The sequence below is a fragment of the Artemia franciscana genome, chromosome 12 (genome assembly GCF_032884065.1).
Source record: "Artemia franciscana chromosome 12, ASM3288406v1, whole genome shotgun sequence".
Classification (NCBI taxonomy): Eukaryota; Metazoa; Arthropoda; class Branchiopoda; order Anostraca; family Artemiidae; genus Artemia; species Artemia franciscana.
In genome coordinates, this window is record NC_088874.1 from 41,038,325 (window position 1) to 41,057,146 (window position 18,822).

General features: G+C 35.3%; 1 protein-coding gene across 12 annotated transcripts in view; it reads left to right on the forward strand.

The window, feature by feature from the left end:
• The window catches only part of LOC136034132 (RIMS-binding protein 2-like), a 317,880-nt gene that overhangs the window by 193,069 nt on the left and 105,989 nt on the right, over positions 1–18,822 (forward strand). For all 12 annotated transcript variants that reach the window (XM_065715293.1, XM_065715294.1, XM_065715292.1 and 9 more), the window contains 2 exons: positions 1,527–1,737; positions 5,597–5,701. In XM_065715293.1, coding sequence (XP_065571365.1) covers positions 1,527–1,737; positions 5,597–5,701 — 316 coding nt within the window. The remainder of the gene's footprint in view (positions 1–1,526; positions 1,738–5,596; positions 5,702–18,822) is intronic.

Consider the following 18,822-nt stretch of genomic DNA (forward strand, 5'->3'; position numbering starts at 1 on the left):
GTCATTCTTAAGAAATTGGAACAAAATTTAAGCTTTGGTGTAAAGAGCGAGGTTCTGACGAGGGGGTGAACCCCTTCGTATACGTAATAAAAACATGAGAATACAAAAGTTCCCCACGTAAGCTAATTTGTAAGTTACGTATATCTTTTACTAATAAAAACATTCGTAAAGAATTAAAAGTCCAGTTGCCTTTTTAAGTAACCAAAAATCGGAGGGTAAATAAGCCTCCTCCGTCGCTCCTTTTTTCTCAAAATCATTCGATCAAAACTATGAGAAAGCCATGTAGAAAAAAAAATGAATATGCAAATTTTGTTTTGATTATTCATCTGCGGAGAGCCAAAATCAAAACATGCATTGATTCAAAAACGTTCAGAAATTAAATAAAAGAAAACAAGTTTTTTTAACGTAAAGTAAGGAGCGACATTAAAACTTAAAACGAACAGAAATTACTTCGTATTTGAAAGGAGATGCTTCCTCATCAACGCCCCGCTCTTTACGCTAAAGTTTTTTACTGTTTTAAAAAGTAGAGTTAAGAGAAAGAGTCAAACTTTAGCGTAAAGAGCGGGGCGTTTATGAGGAAGCATCTCCTTTCAAATACGAAGTAATTTCTGTTCGTTTTAAGTTTTAATGTCGCTCCTTGCTAAGTTTACCTGTTTTTTCTATTTAATATTGAAAAAAGGAATAATATAAAATCATGAACTATATTGCAGCCTAAGAGTAAAACTAACCTACCCCGTAAAAAAACAAAATTTTAGAGATCTTGTGGCTACGATTTTTAGAGATCTTATAATTTTTAGAGATCAATGTAATTTTTCTGCTTTTTCAAAAGGTCTCTACGAGGACCCTGTAGGACCAACAGTTGATAGTTTTCAATTTGTACATATTTACTACTACGTCAGTTCGTGAATTTGGTCGACGCCATACCGTGCAGTGTTTCCAGGGGATAGGTCCCATTGGATTTCTGGTTGAAATAAAATTTTCTAACAACCTGAAAACTATCCTCTCCCAAATCTACGAAAACAATTGAAAGAAGAGTCATAGAGCAAATAGAAAGCATGTGCAAAATATTTCATTGTAGTGAACTTAGATACTAAAGAGCTTGGAATAATTCAAACGGTGTTTAGATGACTTGCAATTTTTTCATGGAAATAATGCTTATGTTCCGACAAGAGCTAAGTTCTGACCCCCTCCCATGTAGTACTAATTTCTTTGAAATAGTTTTACATTAATTCTTCCCGTACCATTTGGAGACGACCTTCTTTTTATTTGATTTCAGATGGCAAAGGAGCCATCTGAAGCCATCTGGCAAAAATCTCATTTGATAAAAAAGGACAATCTTCAGTGACCCGTCATCCCACACTCACAAAGATTAAATTCGAAAGTGGTTTTATTTTAAAAATCCTTTTACAAACTTTTATGCTCTTAGACATGCTGTTATTTAAATATTGCCAAATGAAATATATAATATTCTCTTCTGATAATCTCAGTTAATTGTAATTGTTCTTTACTTAAAAGCTTTCATTTAGGATGGATTTTTTGACGGAGAACTCTTAGACGGTAGACGAGGTCTTGTTCCCAGTAATTTTGTTCAGCGGCTTGTTGGTGAAGATCTGTTAGAGTTTCATCGGTCTGTTGTGCTACGACTACGAGATGGAGATGATAGTGTAACGACAACTGTGCCAAGAGATGTACAGTTTCCTGTAGAGCCTTTGCCACCACCAGTTAACACGAATCATAGTAAGTTTATTGATAAGCTCTATAATTCCAGGTACCGAACTTGCTCCCGGTATATTTATTACATTATGAAAGATCGCAAAATAGTTCTAAATAATAATAATAGTAAAAATGGTTCTAATAAAACATATATCTCTAGTATCCTCTAGACTAAAGTTTTTCTTGACTATATTTTACAAAATTAAAAGTGATTTTTTTTTATTATCATTATTATTTACCAATGGAAACAGAGAAAAGCAATTTCTCAATGAAAATACAAAAAAAATGTACTTTTGAAATATAGGAGAGCAAGTGTCCCCTGATCCCAGTTGGCTACTCCCGTTCGAAGACAAGGTAAACTCCTCTCTACATTTTTCTTAAAGGCCTTTTGGTAGATCTTCTTCGACACTGAATAATATTAAGATACTAATGTTATACAAAGATTGGAAAGTAGATTGTAAAATAGTCATCTAGTTCTGACAAAACATATAATTTTTTAAGCTAGCAAAGATCTCTCCTAGGGTTTTAGTCCCCTTTCTACTCCCTCCACTTAGTATGGTATGCAGCCTGAACTTTCTATCCTTGTATAACACCAGTCAACTTAGGAAGCCATAGCTTCCCTTCGAAGATCTAGTTGTCTTTGGGAATCAACAGATTTTTATGTTTGAATTTTTTTCGGCCGAAAAGCGTTGTCAAATTTAGCTATTTGACAACGCTTGGAGTTTTAGGTGCTGCTTGTATGTGTGTTACCGTGAATGTCCGAGATCACATGACCTCATTCTATGTTGCTATCTTTTTTTGTATTTCTATAGTCATATAGCCGTTCTCGTGGTTCTAAAGCTATTCCAAAATATTTTCATGTTTCTAGTTTTATTAGTTTGGCTTTTGATCCAGTGCAAAAACGAACGGACAGCCACATCATTTTATGTAATACAAGCAGAAAAGACGGCCTAGCCGGCCTTTTTTGCCTCCCTCCGTTTGCCGTAGCCTTCGCCTTTATCAATTGACTCAACCCTTGGCCCTTGCACACTCGTTATCATAACGTTAAATTTATTTCTTTTGAACCTCTGGGTGTGCTACGCTCGTTAACATGGTGCTATATTTACATTTTTAATGTAGTTTTCGAAGTTTTTACATTTTTTTTACTCATTGTCCGACACCGTGACTCCAAAATTAATCTGCATGAATTTCCAACATATTATATCGGATGTTCTACTGAGACTGTGCAAAAATTAGTAAAATATTTCTCTTTCTTGCACTTTCTAGAATCTTTATTAATTATTGACTCTTTATATTAAATTGTTGTACAGAAGCTTGGCTAACTACTACTACTAATAACTCACTGCAGCACCAAGCCACTTGAGGCCAACACAGCTACGCACGCTCCTCCTCCAATCTAATCTATTTAAAGCTTCCCTCTTTACACCCTCCCAGGAATTTCCCATTTCCTTTAAATCTTTATTTATGACATCCTCCCAACCCAGACAAGGACGACCTGCTTTCCGTGTAGCCCCAGACGGTTGGCCAAAAACGACAATCTTCGGTAATCTGTCATCCTTCATCCGTAGAAACGTGGCCTAGCCATCTCAACCTTTCTTTCATTATAGCCCCAGAAAGCGGGATTGAACCACACTTTTCGTACAACCTACTATTTGAAATACGGTCAGTCAGCCGGGTACCCAGAACAATCCGTAGGCAATTTCTCTGGAAAACATCTAGTAAATTTTCATCTGCTTTTCGGAGTGCCCCTGCTGCAGAGCCATATTTGACCACTGTCATCACTGTAGCTTCCAATATTCTAATCTTGGTTTGTAGACTTATCTTTCTATTCTTCCAAACTTTTTTTAACTGTGAAAAAACACAATTTATCGTCTTTTCCTGTTAACTAATACTAAATTTAAATCGTCACTTTTTGTTATGTTTAACTTTTTTCATAAATTAAGAAAAACACTAACCTAGATTCCGCTTTTTTTAAAGGGTTTATAGCTCTTGCACTAAGAACTTATTTTGTGAGATAATAACGTGACGATTAAATCACGTATTAATTTAACTATGTGGAAAAGGGCCTGAAATTGTCGTTTTTAATACCATATTGCATTCACTCTGGTATCATCAAAACGAATTTATAAAAGGCACGTAGGTCTATGTATCTGCTTTCAAATAAACGTTTAACAATCTTGCTATGATGTTCCAGTAGCTTGCTAACGCTGGAGAAAAAAAAAGTTATGTCAATGCTACCTAGGCTAAATATGTTTTGCTCGGTTTTCAAAATGAAAAGGATGCTCTGGTCAAGGGAGGCACAACCTTGGTTACTCTAATGGTGTAATGTCTAACGCGACTCCCCGCCGGTTTTTAGGGAATGGAACTCTTTAGAATTCGTGAAAGTTTGTTTTCGTAATGACTTTTAGCTTTAAGTGTAACCTAGATAATACTTGCAATTCCCTGTCCACTTCCAATAGAGATTAAATAAAAAAAAACAAGTTTAATCAACTGAATGTAAGGAGCAACATTAAAAATTAAAATGAACAAAAATTATTACGTTTATGAGAGTGATTGCACCTCCTTAACACCTCACTCTTCACGATAAAGTTTTCTGGCATTCAAAATAAAGTTACTTATTGTTTTAATTAAACGACCCTTGTGTTTCAGGAGTCGTTTTTAAAAACTGGGACAAAATTTAAACTTTAGTGTAAAGAGAGAGGTGTTGAGGAGGGGGCAGCCCTCCTCATATACGTAATAATTTCTGCTCGTTTAAATTTTTCTGTTGCTCCTTTCTTTCAGTTGAATTTTTTTTTTTTTAATTTTTGACCGTTTTTTAAGTAATGTCAAGATATCTGGCTCCACTCCCACGGAAAAGTTCCCCTTCCCATAAAAAAAATATCCTTTGGACAATTCAACCTGGGCGAAAATTTACCCTGGAAAATTACTCTTAACATCTCCACAAGTAAAATTGAATCGGTAAAGAGAAAACAAGACGTATAAAGAAATTTCATATAGGAATTCTGGCAAATTCCCCCAGTGTAAATTTCCCCTGAAAAGTGTACCCTCTGAAATCTTCCCTCGATATGGAAAATTTTAGACTTGCAAAATCCTGGCACCAGAAAGTTCGTCCTCCTCTTTTCACCCTAAATATGTATGCATACTTCCCAATAACAAATACTGTACGTAAACATAGACAACAAAAAATAATGGACAACAAAATCTGCGTTTAAGAGAAAAGCACCAGGGATGATTACATCGAATCGTAAATGAAGCCTCCTGGGCTTGGTTAGCTCTCGACTTTAAATCTCAAAACTACATTCCATAAAAATAAGTATTTATGAACTAGAAAATTGAATAGAAAAAATGGACTTCAAAATTTTCTAAAAATAAGAATTAATGAGCTAGGAATTTTTCAAAAAAAAAGAATAATAGACCAAGAAATTGAATTAAAAATAATGATTGAGGAATTTCAAAAAAAGAATTGATAGGGTAAGAAAATGATTGAAAAAATAATGCATTGATAAATTTCCTAAAAGCAAGGATTAATGGACTACGAAATAAATGAAAATTAACGAATGAAGAAATTCCCTGAAAATAAGGATTTAGAATAGGCTTTAGAATTAAATAGAAAATAGTCCCATGTTCGATAACAAATCGAGCCTACTCCATATAAATTTCACCAAAGTTTGTTCTCTCTATCGAAGGGCGTAAAAAAGGAATATTTTTTCCCATTAAAGATTTGAGTATTTTATTAAAACCCAATAATGAATATTTTTGATCACTTTATTTGAATAGTTTTTTAATCTTTTTTTTTTCTAATTTTTTTTCTGGGGATCCTTTTTAGTTTCACTTAGAAAATGAGTTTACCTGGTGATAATTTAATTTTATACCTTTTTTGCAGATACAAGTAATTCAGCTCAATATGCAACTGACCTGGCTTTAGCTCAGTTCAACGATTTCTTAGGCGAAGAAGATACATCATCCACGGGGACGGGCGAGCCCCCAGGTAAGCAGCGTTTCTTCTACTTTCTTAATACATACAATGATTAGAGGGCCTAGGAAATTTCTTTATACAATAAATTTATAAATCTTTGGATATGACCAAAATTTGAGCGTCTCTTTTCCCATGACAGAGTGAGAGAAATAAAAGTGAAAATTATACAAAGTTTTGCTGCACTCAAGCAAAGAGAAGGGGGTCAAGCTAGTTTCCCTCCCTTGGATTGACCAACGTTCATGCTTTGACGGTATGGCTAGTATTTAGGGCACCCTAGAAAATGAGTAAGACAACAGAAACGAAATGATAGTATTTTCGTTGTATAGGGTATTAAAATATCCCAAAGTTTCTCAATCCCAAATTTTCAAACTTTCACGGTTTTCTTAGTTTTTGAAGTACTTAGTTTTTGATTTTCTGCCCTTTTCCTTAATTGTGCCCTCCCCACCCTCTAAAAAGAACACCCTGAATACATGCCTCTTGGTAGGATCGTTACTTCCTAAAAATGGTACACTAAGAAACTAAAATAATTATTATGGATGGTGGATAACTGGATACATTTTTTTACACCTGGATAGAGACGTTTGCAGATGGTAAAATAGAGATGATAGATTCGACAAGACAGCTTGAAAAAACTTGAACAGCTTGAAATTAAAAAAATAAAAAAATAATTAACATAATAAAAATAAACAAATAATAAAAAAATAAGAAAAATAAAAAAAAACGACCGTTATTCTTTAAAACTACCAAAGGAAATCATTCTGTAGTTTATCTTTATTAATATGGACAAAAGTTCTACTAGCCAAAGTGTTCTCGTAGGAAATTACATAAAAAAAACTAGTTTTTTTTAACTGAAAGTAAGGAGCAACATTAAAACTTAAAACGAACAGAAATTACTCCGTATATGAAATGGGTTGTCCTCTCCGCAATCCCTCGCTCTTTACGCTAAAGCTTTTAATTGTTTCAAAAGCAGAATTGTGGAAAAGAGTCAAACTTTAGCGTAAAGAGCGAGTGATTGCGGAGGGGACAGCCCATTTCATATACGGAGTAATTTCTGTTCGTTTTAAGTTTTAATGTCGCTCCTTAATTTCAGTTAAAAAAAATAGTTTTCTTATGTAATTTCTGAACGCTTTTGAATTAATGCATGTTTGATTTTGGCTCTCCACACATAAATTATTAAAATGAAATTTGCATATTAATTCCTTTTTTGGCTAAATGGCTTTCTCTTAGTTTTGATCAGACGAATTTGAGAAATAAGGGATGGGGAAGGAGGCCTAGTTGCCATGAAATTTTTCGGTTATACAAAAAGGCAACTTTAAAATTTTAATTTTTAACGAATTTTTTTATTAATAAAAAATATTCGTAACTTAAGAATTAACTTACGTAACAAACTTTTATATTCTTTAATTTTTATTATGTATATGAGGGGGTTTGTACCCTCGTTAATACCTCGTTCTTTACACTAAATCGTAAGTTTTGTCCCAATTCTTTAAGAATGACCCCTGAATCAGAAAGGCCGTAGAATAAATAGTTGAAATTACTAAAAATACTATAGCATAAAGAGCGATAGCGTATTTATCTCCTCCTAAATACCTCGCTCTTTATGCTAAAGTATTTTTAGAACCCCTCATATCCGTAATAATCTCTGTTCGTTTTAAGTTTCAATGCAACTCTTTACTTTCAATTGAAAAAACTTTTCTGTTTATTTTTTCATTGTTTTTTTTATAGTAATTTTAGAAAATTCTGCACCCTTTTCATTGAATTTATGTTCCCCCATGACATATTTCTCCAAGGAAAGATCTTCCCTCATAGCCCCATCCCCTCAACCCCACCCCCAAAACCAAAAAAAAAACCTGAAAACGACTGTACACTTCCCAATAACCATTATTATATGTAAACACTGGTCGAAGTTTGTAACTTGCAGCCCCTCCCTCAGGGACTGTGGAGGAGTAAGTCATTCCCAAAGACATAGTTATTATGGTTTTTGACCATGCGGAACAAAATGGCGATCTCAAAATTTTGATCTGTTGACTTTGGAGAAAAAATGAGCGTGGGAGGGGGCCTAGGTGCCCTCCAATCTTTTGGTCACTTAAAAAGAGCACTAGAACTTTTCATTTCCGTTATAATGAGCCCTCTTGCAACATTCTAGGGCCACTTGGTCGATATGATGACACCTGGGGAAAAGAAAAAAAAAACAAACAAATAAACACGCACCCGTGATTTGTCTTCTGGCAAAAAATACAAAATTCCACATTTTTGTAGATAGGAGCTTGAAAATTTTGCTATAAGGTTCTCTGATACGCCGAATGCGATGGTGTGATTTTCGTTAAGATTCTGTGACTTTTAGGGGGTGTTTTCCCCTATTTTCTAAAATAAGGCAAATTTTTTCAGGCTCGTAATTTTTGATGACAAAGACTAAATTTGATGAAACTTATATATTTAAAATCAGCATGAAAATCTGATTCTTTTGATGTATAATTTAGCATCAAAATTCCGTTTATTAGAGTCTCGTTTACTATTCAGCCGGGTCGCTCCTTACTACAGTTCGTTAACACGAACTGTTTGACTGGTTAAGTCAAATATGAAACTATTGAAATTATTTACTCACAACTTGAATAATTAAAATTACAACTAAACCTATTTAATTAAGTAGTCTTTTATATCATTGGCAGTGCAATAGCACTGCCTAAATAAAAAGTGATGTTGGTACAATATATATTTTTCTTTTGGTTTTTTACTTTTTTTTGGACCAGGGAATATTATATAGGAGAATTTGTCGTAGAAATTTTAAAAGAGGCTCATTGGAAATTGAAAAGGCTAGTGCCCTTGTTGATAGTCAAAGGTAATTGTTGGGCAACCAGCCCCCGCCCCCTACCACACCCATCATTTCCCCAAACACATCAAATCAAAATTTTGAGATAGCCATTTTGTTCAACGTTGTTGAAGGGTCCAGTAATTGTGTCTTCAAAGATGACAACTCTCCCCCCACCACAGCCCTCACAGCAAGCTTTTATAGAAAGTGTGACCGTATAGACTTTGTTGGGGCTCAGTGGACTGGTAATCAGAAGTTCTATCGCCCTTCTTAAATTCAAAGTGATAGGAGGGCAGCTACACCCTCTTTTTTGGTTTTATACCAGGGCACTTCGTGCAGAAGAAATTGTCGTAAAAACTTCAAAAGGGGGCTTATTTGATAGGAAATTGCAACATTTAGTACCCTTTTTAACAGTCGAAAGTTATTGAAGGGCAACCCCTCCCCCCCCCAACGCCCATCATTTCCCTAATTTTATTCAATCAAAATTTGTAGATAGCCTTTTTCTTCAGCGTAATTGAAAGGTCCATTAATTATGTCTAAGAAGATGACAACCCTACCCATAGCTCTCAGGGCAAAGGGTTTAAGGGCTGTAAGATGGTCGTATATAGTTTGGATGGGGGCTCTTTGGATAGGAAATCAGAAGTTCTAGTGTTCTTTATAAGAGTCAAAGATTTGAAGGGCAACTAGCCTCTCCCCTTACGTTCTGTTTTCCCCAAATGCATCTGATAGAAATTTTGAGATGCCCATTTGTTTAAAAATAGTCCAAAGATCATAGACAGCGCAATAGCACTGCTTAAGTAAAGAGCGATGTGTGCACTGTGTATTTTTTTATTATTTTTTTTTCATACACCAGGGCATTTCATATAGAAGGAGTTGTTGTACAAGCTTCAAAGGGGGCTCACTTGATTGTAAATTGAAAGGGCTTGCGCCAATATAAATAGTTGAAAGGTATTGGAGGGAAACCAGACCCCCCCACGCCCATCATTTCCCCAAACACATCCAATAAAATTTTGAGAATGCAAACTTGTTCAGCGTAGTTGAAATGTCCGGAAAATGTGTCTTTGAGGATGATAGTTCCACAGCCTTCAGGGCAAGGGTTGTAAGTTATGCTCTGGGGGCGTATAAGGTTCTTTTACAAAGGGTGCCTGTACAAACCTCGGAGTGGGATCATTAGATTGGTAGCCAAAAGTTATTTTGCCCTTTTTAAAAGTCAAAGTGATCGGAGGGCAGCCAATCCACCCCCCCCCATGTCGAATTTTTCCCAAATTGCATCTGATAGAAATTTTGAGATAGCCCTTTGTTGTTGCAGAAACTTCGAAAAAGGCTCATTCGATTGGAAATTGAAAGGGCTAGTGCCCTTTTTAATAGTCAAAAGCGGTTGGGGGCAACAATCCCCCTCCATTGGCGTTTACGCTTCCATTGGCAGCGCAATTGCACTTCGTATAGAAAGAGTTGTCGCAGAAACTTCGAAAGGGGCTTATTCGATTAGAAATAGCAGGTTCTATTGCCCGTTCTAATTGTTGAAGGTGATTTGAGGGCAATCAGATCCCCTACACTATTCATTTCCCCAACTACATCCAATTCAATTTTTTATCCCCTCCCCCCATTAGAGCCTCACGGCAAGGGTTGTAAATTATGCCCCTGGGGCATATAAGGTTTTTTTGTAGAATGGGTGGTCGCATAAACTTTGGAGGGGATTATAAATATAAACTTTGGGAGGGGGTTCATTGGATTATAAATTGAAAGTTTTAGTGCCCTTTTTAATATTCAAAGGGATTACAAGACAAACAGCCCCCCCCCCCTCCATTGGCTCATCATTTGCTCAAACACATCCAATCAAAATTTTGAGATAACAATTTTGTTAAAAATATTAGGAAGGTCTAATAATTATGTGTTTGGGGATGACACCCCCCCCCTACGACTCTCATGGAAAGGGTTGTCGTATAAGCTTTGGATGTGGTTCATTCAATTAGTGAAGTCCTTGTGTGCTTTTTAAGAGTCAAAAGCGTTATGAAGTAAACAAGCCTTACACTGCGTCTTCTTTTCCCCAAATACATCTGACAGAAATTTTGAGATAGCCATTTTGTTCAAAATAGTCTAAATTACATATAAGAAGACCTTTGGTGTTGAAAACGTCCCCCAGAACCTGGAAACAAGGGTTGTAAGTCATGCCCTGGGGGTATATAAGGTTGTTATAGAAAGGGAGCTTGTATAAACCTCAGAGTGGGGTCATTGGCCTGGGAGCCAAAAGCTCGTGTGCCCTTTTTAAGAGTGAAAGTGATTGAAGGCAAGCTACCCTACACGTCGTATTTTCCCAAAGTGCATCTGATATAAATTTTGAGATAGCAATTTGTTGTTGTAGAAACTTCAAAAAGGCTCGTTCAATTGGAAATTGAAAGAACTAGTGCCCTTTTTATTTGTCAAAAGTGATTGGAGGGCAACAAGCCCCCTCCCCCCATGCCCGTAAATTCCATTTGCACTTCCATTGGCAGCGCGATTGCACTTCGTATAGAAAGAGTTGTCGCAGAAACTTCGAAAGGGGCTTATTCCATTGGAAATAGCAAGTTCTATTGCCCTTTCTAACATTTGAAGATGATTTGAGGACAACCAGTCCCCCATACACTATTCATTTCCCCAAATACATCCAATCAAAATTTTGATCCCATTTTGAATCCACCAGAGCCTTCAGGGCAAGGGTTGTAATTTATGCCCCAGGGGCATATAAGGTTTTTTTTTATGGAAAGGGTGATCGCATAAACTTTAGAAGGGGTACATTGGATTAAAAATTGAAAGTTTTAGTGTTATTTTTAATTTTCGAAAGGGGTGGCAGGGCAACCAGTCCCCTTCCCTCCTATCGCCCATTATTTTCTTAAACACATCCAATGAAAATTTTGAGATAATAATTTTGTTAAAATATTAGAAAGGTCCAGTAATTATGTCTTTTGGGATGACAACTCGCCCCCGACGGACCGCAGGACAAGCACAATAAGCTATATTAGTTGCCCTGGGAAAGGGTTGTCGCATAAACTTCGGAGGTGGCTCATTCATTTAGAAATCGAAAGTTATTGTGTACTTTTTAAGAGTCAAAAGTTATAGGAGGTCAAGTAGGCCCACCCCGTGTCTTCTTTTCCCCAAATGCATCTGATAGAAATTTTGAGATAGCTATTTTGTTCAAAATAGTCTAAAGAACACATAAAATGCCTTTGGGGTTGAAATGCCCCCCCAGAACCTAGGGACAAGGAATGTAAGTCATACCCCGAATGCATTTATGACTCTTAGGAACTAGTGGTTGCATATACTTTTGATAGGCTCATTTGATTGGAACCTGAAAGTTATAATTCTCTTCTTAACAGTCAAAATTGAATTGAGGGCAAACAGAACCCCCCCCCCCTCGCACGATAATTATTTTCCTAAAAAAACATCAAATCAAATTTTGAGACGTCTACTTTCTTCAGCATTGTCGAAAAATCTTGTAATTATGCCTTTAGGAACGTCAACCCCCTCACACCCCCTAGAACAATGGCTGCAAGTTAGGCAATTCGTTCACATTTTACATATAGTATATGTTATTAAGAAAGGTATGCATGTTTGACCTTTACTTTCCAAGAAATAAGGAAATCCAGGTGAGCCTTTACAGGTCGAGGGAAGTTATGCATATGCGGGCTGTCATAAGTGTGTAACTTGGAATGACTGAGTATATTAGTTTGCAACTTTAAAGAAATGATAAGGGAGATGATCAATTAACCACAAAGGTAATGTTTGTGCGCTATTACTACTACTACAACTACCACCACTACTACCTTTATGTTACTACCGCTGCTAGATTTACTGTTACTACTAATGCTGCTGTTTCAACTACTACCTATATTGTAACTATTTGGAAGGCTAAGAGCATTAAAATGAAAATCACAAATGTACAGATTATCAAAAGGTTATATCAGCAATGTCACAGCAATGGCTAATTGTATCTATTTGAAACTTCCTGGACTTGATGAAAGTGATATTCAAATCACCAAAAGGCATTACATATACTATCAATACTATCACTACAGTTCCTGTAACTAAAGACGCTAAGGATATTAAGGTGAAACTTTGAGAGAACATTAAGGGGGAGTTTCAATTAAACGAAAAAACTGCATGCAGGCTTTCATAAGGGCATATAAGCAATATCATAAGCAGCGCCGCTCTATAATAGCTAGAAATATAAATAAAACTTTTAAAGGAGCTTTGTTGATTCAAAATTAAAAGTTCTGGTGCCCTTTTTAAGACTAAAAAGAGATCGGATGGCAAACAGCCCTTCTTCCTAGCCCATTCATTTTCCAGACAAATCCAATCAAAATTTTGAAACGAGCAAAATCAAACTCAAAACGAGTAAAAATTAACATGAGTAGGGCTGACAACCCCATTCCTTCTCAAAACCAGAACAGAAATTCTGAAAACAAATACATTTTATATCCTCCCTTTTTCCCTGAAAATTATCCTCGCTACTGTTTTGTATTCTTCTTTTCTTCATTTGATTTCTTTGTTATTTTGTGCGTCATTTATAACCAATGTGGTCTTGGAACCTATTTGATATATTTATGTATTTACATGTACTGGAATTATTGGGATGTTAAAACATATTTAGAATTTATCCTCATAGTTCAAGTTTGTTTATTAAGCTCTGATGTTGTGTTTTATCACCTGAAACTGTTTATAGTTTGAAACCATATGAGTTTTTGCTATTTTGTTATTATTACGTGACATTGGAATACGTAGTCACTTTTAAAATAGTAATTCCCATAAAGACAATGATGAAATTTAACGAATTCATTCCCTGAAGTTGAATTACTTTGCTATTTCGGGTTTACCAAAAACCAGATAGATATATTGGACAGAAGCCATCCGAAATTTTGAGGGGTGGGGGTAAGGTTCATTACTGTCTTTTCTGGTTATTGTATACTGTTTGATATTTGTATAGTTGTTTTTTTGCAATGAATTTTTTATCTTCTCCTAGTTATCACTGTATCTGGGTCATAGACAAACATAAACAGAGACATAAATGCGCAATTTATAAACAGCACTAGTATATTTTTTCCAATCAGTTAAAATTAAACATCTTTGCAAAGCTTAAACATCTTTGCAAAGCTTATCCGAAAGCTCCTCAAACAACAAAATAAAATCAGTATACATATTTTTAATATTGGATAATTTTCCTGTTATAAAAACGCGAGAATGATAAACCAAAAATTCACAGTAACAAAAATAAATGCGGCGGAAAATAGAAAATAATTAGCTAAAAGCATAGCTTGAACTAGAGCTGTGGCATCGAATGGAATTTAACTGTGACAAGACCCGAAGAAGATTCAGTGAGCCTCTAATGCGAACCTAAGATATGACATAAAAATTTCCTCTTTGAGGAAAGGGAGAGGAAGGAAATCTATACAGAGGAAAGAAATTTCAGCACAGGCGGAGTATTTTTTTTTCTTCTTCTTTTTTAGTGCATTTAGCATAGGAAAACGTTTTGTGCTAAGTATGGGATTTAAATAAAAAGTCCAATTCAGTTCTAAACCTTCTCAAAATTTCAAAGATGGCTCTTTTTATGTTAATCCTGGCACGTGTAAATGTCCTATCATCCTTATTTTTTTTATTGTCACATCCATGGGGTAAAATCTGTGTCCTGGCGTGAGAAATTAAGAGACAGTTTATGAAACTTTAGCAAGGAATTCTAAAATTACTTGGTTGAAAACTCTGATTGATATGATTTGGTCGAAAAGTCAGTAAGCCTCTAATTCGAACCTAACATTTGACAAAAAAATTTCCTCTTTGTGGAAATGGAGAGGAAGGAAATCTATACAGAGGAAAGAAATTTCAACACAAGCGGACTATTTTATTTCTTCTTTTTTTAAAGCATTTACCATAGAGAAATGTTCTGTACTAAGTATGGGATTTAAATAAAAAGTTCAATTCAGTTCTAAACCTTCTCAAAATTTCAAAGATGCCTCATTTCATGTTAATCCTGGCACGTGTAAATGTTCTATCATCCTTATTTATGTTATTGTCACATCCGTGGGGATTAAAACTGTGTCCTGGCGTGAGAAATTAAGAGACAGTTTATGAAACTTTAACAAAGAATTCTAAAATTACTTGGTTGAAAAGTCTGATCGATCGATGTAAGAAGTGGAGGTATTTCATTTTCTGCTTTTTAAAGCTTTCCATGCTGAGACTAGCAATATAGTTGAAAGTCATGATTTTACTGTCGCTACGTCAAAATTTTGATTTAATAAACTTTCTAATGCCAGAATCGGGTTAAATGAAATGTCATAAATAATTGGAAAGGCATTTATAAAATCAACATTTGACATAGACAAAATGGATGCAAACTGCAATTGATGATATAATAAAACTGGTTTTCGAAGAAAATTGTAAAAATGAAAGAAACATTGGCTATTTGCAGTTGAAAAATATTGCATCAAATGAACGCCCTAAGTTTGAGAGAGACACTGCGGTTCAGGGGTAGTTTAACTAGATACGCTGTGATTTTTCAATCCCATTTTTTTCTTGAAATTCTGAATCCTGATCGTATTGAGCAGAAGCGTAGGCAGAGATGAGAAGTCGACCCTTTAAAGTATTAAATAAAAACAAACAATTTTTTTTAACTGAAATTAAGGAGCGACATTAAAACTTAAAATGAACAGAAATTACTTCGTATATGAAAGGGGCTGCTTCCTCATCAACGCCCCGCTCTTTACGCTAAAGTTTGACTCTTTTTATCAAATCTTCTTTTTAAAACAGTAAAAAACTTTAGTGTAAAGAGCGGGGCGTTGATGTGGAAGTAGCCCCTTTCATATATGAAGTAATTTCTGTTCGTTTTAAGTTTTAATGTCGCTCCTTAGTTTCAGTTTAAAAAAAACTTGTTTTTTTTATTTAATTTCTGAACGTTTTTGAATCAATGCATGTTTTGATTTTGGCTCTCCGCAGAGGAATAATTAAAAGGAAATTTGCATAATTAAATCGATTAAAAATAATTAAATAATTAAAACGAAATGATTTTGAAAAAAAAGAGCGGGGAAGGAAGCCTAGTTGCCCTCCCATTTTTTGGTTACTTAATAAGGCAACTAGAACTTTCAATTTATTACGAATGTTTTTATCAGTAAAAGATATACGTAACTTATAAATTAGCTTACGTAACGAACTTTTGTATTCTCATGTTTTTATTACATATATGAGAGTTCACCCCCTCGTCAGTACCTCGCTCTTTGCACTAAAGCTTAAATTTTGTCCCAATTCATTAAGAACGACCCCTGAATCACAAAAGCCGTAAAATAAATAGTTGAAACTGCTAAAAATACTTTAGCGTAAAGAGCGAGGTATTGGGAGGAGGTGAGCCCCTCATATGCGTAATAATTTCTGTTCATTTTAAGTTTTAATGCTGCTTCTTACTTCCAGTTGAAAAAAAATTTAATATTTATTTTTTCATTGTTTTTTCCCTAAATAATGCTAGAAAATCCTGCGCTCCCTTCATGGAAATTTTCTTCCCCCAAGACAAATTCCTCGACGGAAAGCTCCCCCAACATATCCCCCTCTTCTCAGCCACTCCCCCAACCAAAAACTCCCCCTGAAAACGTCTGTACACTTCCCAATAACTATCACTATATGTAAGCACTGGTTTTAAGTTTGTAACTTGTAGCCCCTCCCACAGGGACTGTGGGGGAGTAAGCCGTCCCCAAAGACATAATTATAAGGTTTTTTTGACTACACTGAATAAAATGGCTATCTCAAAATTTTGATCTGTTGACTTCAGGAAAATAATTAGCGTGGGAGGGGGCCTAGGTGCCCTCCAATTTTTTTGGTCACTGAAAAAGGGCACTAGAACTTTTCATTTCCGTTAGAATGAGCCCTCTCGCGACATTCTAGGACCACTGGCTCGATACGATTACCCCTGGGAAAAAAAAATAAGTAAACCCAACCGTGATCTGCCTTCATGCAAACAAATACAAAATTCCACAATTTTTGTAGATAGGAGCTTGAAACTTCTACAATAGGGTTCTCTGATACGCTGAATCTGATGGTGTGGTTCTATGACTCTTAGGGGGTGTTTCCCCCTATTTTCTAAAATATTGCAAATTTTCTCAGGCTCGGAACTTTTGATGGATAAGACTAAACTTGATAAAACTTATATATTTAAAATCAGCACTAAAATGCGATTCTTTTGTTGTAGCTACTGGTATCAAACTTTCATTTTTAGAGTTTTGGTTACTATTGAGCCGGGTCACTCCTTACTACAAGTTCGTTACCACGAACTGTTTGAACGACTAGAAAACCAAAAATTTATGCCAAAACTATAGGTGCTAAAACTCTGCTGCAGGCATTCGACTTTCTTTTTAGCTTATCCACATCTTTGTCTTTGCCTCCCAATATTATTTTCTTAAATTAATTATATTCCACCTACCTGCCCCCTCCTATAAAATAAATCATTTATAACATGCCTAGTTTTGAGAACCTGTCTTTAATTTAAGTAGCTGATATTAACCTGTCCCTTGGACTGAGTGCTTATACATACATATATATATATATATATATATATATATATATATATATATATATATATATATATATATATATATATATATATATATATATATATGTATATATATACATATATATATATATATATATATATATATATATATATATATATATATATATATATATATATATATATATATATATATATATATATATACGTATATATATATATATATATATATATATATATATATATATATATATATATATATATATATACTACTACTACTACTACTACTAATAACTCACTGCAGCACCAAGCCGCCTGAGGCCAACACAGCTACGCACGCTCCTCCTCCAACCTAATCTATTTAAAGCCTCCCTCTTTACACCCTCCAAGGAAGTTCCCATTTCCTTTAAATCCTTATTTATGACATCCTCCCAACCCAGACAAGGACGACCTGCTTTCCGTGTAGCCCCAGACGGTTGGCCAAAAAGGACAATCTTCGGTAATCTGTCATCCTTCATCCGTAGAACGTGGCCTAGCCATCTCAACCTTTCTTTCATTATAGCCCCAGAAAGCGGGATTGAACCACACTTTTCGTACAACCTACTGTTTGAAATACGGTCAGTCAGCCGGGTACCCAGAACAATCCGTAGGCAATTTCTCTGGAAAACATCTAGTAAATTTTCATCTGCTTTTCGGAGTGTCCATGCTTCAGAGCCATATTTGACCACTGTCATCACTGTAGCTTCCAATATTCTAATCTTGGTTTGTAGGCTTGTCTTTCTATTCTTCCAAACTTTTTTTAACTGTGAAAAAACACCCTGAGCTTTAGCTATTCTACTTTTAACATCTTCACTGCTCCCACCATCTTTACTAATAATACTACCAAGGTAACTGAAGCTCCCAACCTGATCAATCTTTTCGTTACCTAAGGTCACCTGTTCATCTTCACTTATTCCTAACCTTAGTGACTTAGTCTTCTTAACATTAATTTTCAAGCCTATTTTAGCACCCTGAACTCGTAAAACCTCTAAAAATTCATTCATTTTGCTCACACTTTCATCTAATATGCTTAAATCATCAGCATAATCTAAGTCCAGGAGCGTTCTTCCTCCCCATTTGATTCCATGGTCTCCAATTGCCTTTCCTGTGCTCCTTAAGACGAAGTCCATCAAAATGATCCATATAAAGGGGGATAGAACACAACCCTGCTTAACTCCTGATTTAATACAAAACCAGTTGCTAACCTCATTTCCTACCTTAACCGCAGCAGTATTATTCTCGTACATAGCGCAAATCACTTTAATGTATTTTTCTGGTATACCATATAACGATAAGACCTTTGTTAACGCTGTTCTATCAACAGAATCGAAAGCTTGCTCATAATCGATAAAACTAAGGACCAAAGGTGTTTGACAACGAAGGGACTTCTCAATTATTAACCTAAGAGTGAAAACATGGTCGACACATCCTCTACCTTTTCTAAAACCGCATTGTTCTTCCCTTAAAACTTTGTCTACAGCATGTCTCAGTCTAAAAAGTATCATATTACTCAGTAATTTGCTACCTACAGAGACCAGACTAATGCCTCGATAATTCCTACATTCACTCTTGTCACCTTTCTTATACAGTGGTTTAAATAAGGTTTTCCTAAAATCATTGGGTACTTCCCCTTTTTCAAAAATCATGTTCATAATCTTCAGTAGCTTATTCCTAACCTCAGAGCCACCATATTTAAGGAACTCATTAATCATACTATCAGCACCTGGGGCCTTATTATTTTTTAATCCTTCTAGTACTGTCGCTAAT